This window comes from Sinocyclocheilus rhinocerous, unplaced genomic scaffold (genome assembly GCF_001515625.1).
Source record: "Sinocyclocheilus rhinocerous isolate Xijiao unplaced genomic scaffold, SAMN03320098_v1.1 scaffold1830, whole genome shotgun sequence".
NCBI lineage: Eukaryota > Metazoa > Chordata > Actinopteri > Cypriniformes > Cyprinidae > Sinocyclocheilus > Sinocyclocheilus rhinocerous.
The window spans coordinates 482654-486214 of NW_015650704.1; the positions used below are offsets into that span (position 1 = coordinate 482654).

At 37.0% G+C, this 3561-nt stretch overlaps 1 protein-coding gene across 1 annotated transcript in view; it reads right to left on the reverse strand.

Moving 5' to 3' along the window:
* LOC107712392 (receptor-type tyrosine-protein phosphatase mu) overlaps window positions 1-2954 on the reverse strand; it is a 251734-nt gene extending 248780 nt beyond the window's left edge. The window contains exon 1 of the mRNA XM_016517630.1: window positions 2733-2954. Coding sequence (XP_016373116.1) covers window positions 2733-2805 — 73 coding nt within the window. The 5' untranslated portion in view covers window positions 2806-2954. The remainder of the gene's footprint in view (window positions 1-2732) is intronic.
* Window positions 2955-3561: the final 607 nt, after the last annotated feature.

A 3561-nucleotide genomic window follows, 5' to 3' on the forward strand; every position in this document is an offset into this window, starting at 1 on the left:
CACTCACACACACACACACTCACACGCACACGCACAGTCACACACACACACACACACGCACACTCACTCATTCAGTCACACACTCAGTCACACACACACACTCACTCACTCACTCACACACACTCACACACACACACTCAGTCAGTCACACACACTCACTCAGTCACACACACACACACACACATACACAACACACACACACGGAGGAGAAATCACTCATAAAACATTACACAACCACAGGTTTTTAGACAGATAATCATGGCAGCGTCTCAGAAAACAGGACGTTCTGGCAAAGCTATGAACAAACGTTCTTCCAGTAATAATAATAGAATGTTCGCGCAATGTTATCTTGTCTGTAGTAATGTTATCAAAACATTAGCACAAAAACTATTACTCATCATAAAATGTTTTTCTGAAACATTTTAGTTGGATGTTCATCTAACGTTTTTTAAACATTACTACTAGTCAATTCAGTTGGTTCAGATAGCATTAAAAAGTCTCGATAATGTCTGTAAAATTATAAAATTGAAAATCGAACCCTTAATGTTTTCTCTAACATTCACATAACCAAGAATAAACATTTTTCAAACAAAAAAATTTCCTTTTTTAACGTTTTGAGAAGTATTTTCATAACTTAACGGGAAAGTTCAAATAACCATAAATAAATGTATTTAAATAAATTTTAAAAAACTGAAGGTTTAAAAGTTCTGAAAAGTAACGTTTTCATAACTTGATGGGAACGTTTGCATAACCAAGAATAAACTTTTTTTTTTTTTAAAACATTTTTTAAACTGAACGTTTTAAATGTACCGAGGAATATAATGTTTTCATAACTCCATAGGAACGTTCACATAACCAAGAATAAACGTTTTAACAACATTTTTTTTTAAAAAGGACATTTTGAATATTCTGAGAAGTAACATTTTTATAACATAGTGGGAACATTCACATAACCAAGAATAAACGTTTGTAAAACGTAAAAAAAAAGGACGTTTTGAACGTTCTGAGAAGTAACATTTTAACAACTTAATGGGAACGTTCACATAACCAAGAATAAAAATTTTTTTATGAAAACTGAATGTTTTGAACAATCTGAGAAGTAACGTTTTCATAGCTCAATGGGAACGTTCTTAGAACATATTTATATGTGACCCTGGAGCACAAAACCAGTCATAAGGGTCAATTTTTTTTAAAATTGAATTTATACATCATGTATGGTTTGTTAGGATAGGACAATATTTGGCTGAGATACAACTATTTGAAAATCTGGAATCTGAGGGTGCAAAAAAATCTAAATATTGAGAAAATCATCTTTAAAGTTGTTCAAATGAAGTTCTTAGCAATGCATATTACTAATCAAAATTAAAAATCACAGCACACTCAAGTAATATCACTGAATTTGCGCAAAATCGTAAATATTGATATGTAACCTCATGAAAAAGTAATGCAGTTAAACTTTAAACAACAACTAGTCATTATTCCATATAAATAGCAATGGAAAAAACAAAAACCTACTCAAAGTGACACGCATTACGCACCATTATCAATGCATTTACACATATCGATTTAAACCTCACTAATGTCCCTGTTACACACACGAAAATCTATTGTTCAGACAGCTAAAACGACCTCTTTTAAGCTCCGTTTTGCATCCCTTCGGGCTACAAGAGAACCAAACCGGAGTTACATTGGAACTGTTGGGCTTGTGTTGCATCCAAAATATGTCCAACGGGCTCTGAATCTTTAAAACAGACTATTTGCCGTCACGAGCAAACACAATTAGAGCTTATTAAAGGACTCCGTTTCTGAGCAGCACGAGAATGCATGGCATTTCAATGCACTGGGAGCAAATGCAATGCACAGGCGTCTGATTTACTTATGCACGTGCATATCAGTATACACAGAGGTATGATTGACAGGTGCCGCCTCAGAATAAGCGCCAAAGAAATCCACACAATGCACAAATGTTCTGAAGCTTATACAGCTTCAGTGAAGCAGCGCAATGTCTTTGGTATGTTCGAGAGATTCATTAATAGCCTAAATCAATCATTCTAACGAACTGCACTCTTAAAAAATAAAGCTGCTTAAAAGGTGTTTCACAGCGATGCCATATTTTTGGTTGCACAAAGAACCATTCAGTTAACGAACCATCTCTTTCTTAGCTTTTTATAATCTGAAGAACCTTCTTTCGTTACAAAGAACCTTTTGTGAAACAAAAAGGTTCTTCAGTTGTTAAAGGTTCTTTATGGAACCATTTAGACAAAAAGGTTCTTCTATGGCATCACTGTGAAGCAGCTTTATTTTTAAGAGTGTAATGCGTTTCAGACAGAAATGCGTAAAGAGTAACGCATCTGAGCTCGCATTCCCTCACACGCTCTTAAATGCATCATCAAATAGCCTAATAGCTATTTCTCTAAAGAGTAGGCTATTAAAATGTTTATATCTGCGTTTAGGTTTCTAAAGAACTATCATAAATCATTTTAAGAGCGCAAACAGTGAGATCCGGACACAAACAGGTGCTTTTCACTGAAGTCTGTTTCTATGATCCAAACATCAACGCGACTCTCTCAAAGCTTGGGGTTTGCGGTGATGTTTCTAAATCAGAGCACGGAACCCGTCATTAGCGTTCCTCCGCTGCCCATCAAACTTTACGCGAGACTCCAAAACAAGCGACGCTCGCGCTCTCGGTTTAACGGAGCCCTCTCGCGACGAGGAAAAGCAGCAGCTCTTACCTTTAAACACCTGCGCTCTCGCGGACACCAGGACGCCGATCGCGGTGAAGAGGAACGCGAAAAGTTTGTCCATCGTGGCGGCGTCGGTACCGTGAAGCGCGGACTCCCGCGGGCCGGACTCTGAGCAGGAGCGGCTGTTTTGGGAAAGCTCTCGGTCGCAAGTGTTTCTCCGGTGCTCCCGGAGCCGCGCGCGTGTGTGTGTGTGTGTGTGTGTGATTACCGGGCGGCGGATGTGTTCTCCGGTAGAGGGTGTGTTTTGTGGGAGCTTTGACTTATTCTCCTCCCACTGAGAGCGACACACAGCTGGACACTCATTCACAGTGTTGAGGAGTAACTAGTTACATGTAACTAAATGTACAGTTACTTATGAAAATGTTAATGATTACAAAGGAGGTTACATCTGAATATTTTCACACACATACAGATTTGATTGATGTACACGCACTGCCAACACATTTCAGTTCAAACAACTTGTAAAAGTGCATGTAGCATTATATGACCCCTTTAAGTACTGCATTAATTGAAAAATGTAGGCTACATATTTTTTTTTTTTTACATTTTATAGCCTACAGAAAATAGTCCATAATTTAGATATGAATATTAATTGGTTACATGAAATACACTCAAAATGCTAAATATTAAGGAAAAAACATTACTGAAATTAAATATAGTATATTCATATCACCAAAATAAAATTAGTGTATGATTATTATGGCCTCTGGTCTGTGTGACTCCCAAATGAACATTACCAGAGAGTTAACACGGTTTTTCTGTTGTGTCGTTGTTCAGCAAAACAAAACAACAAAGAAAAGGGAAACTATTTACAAAA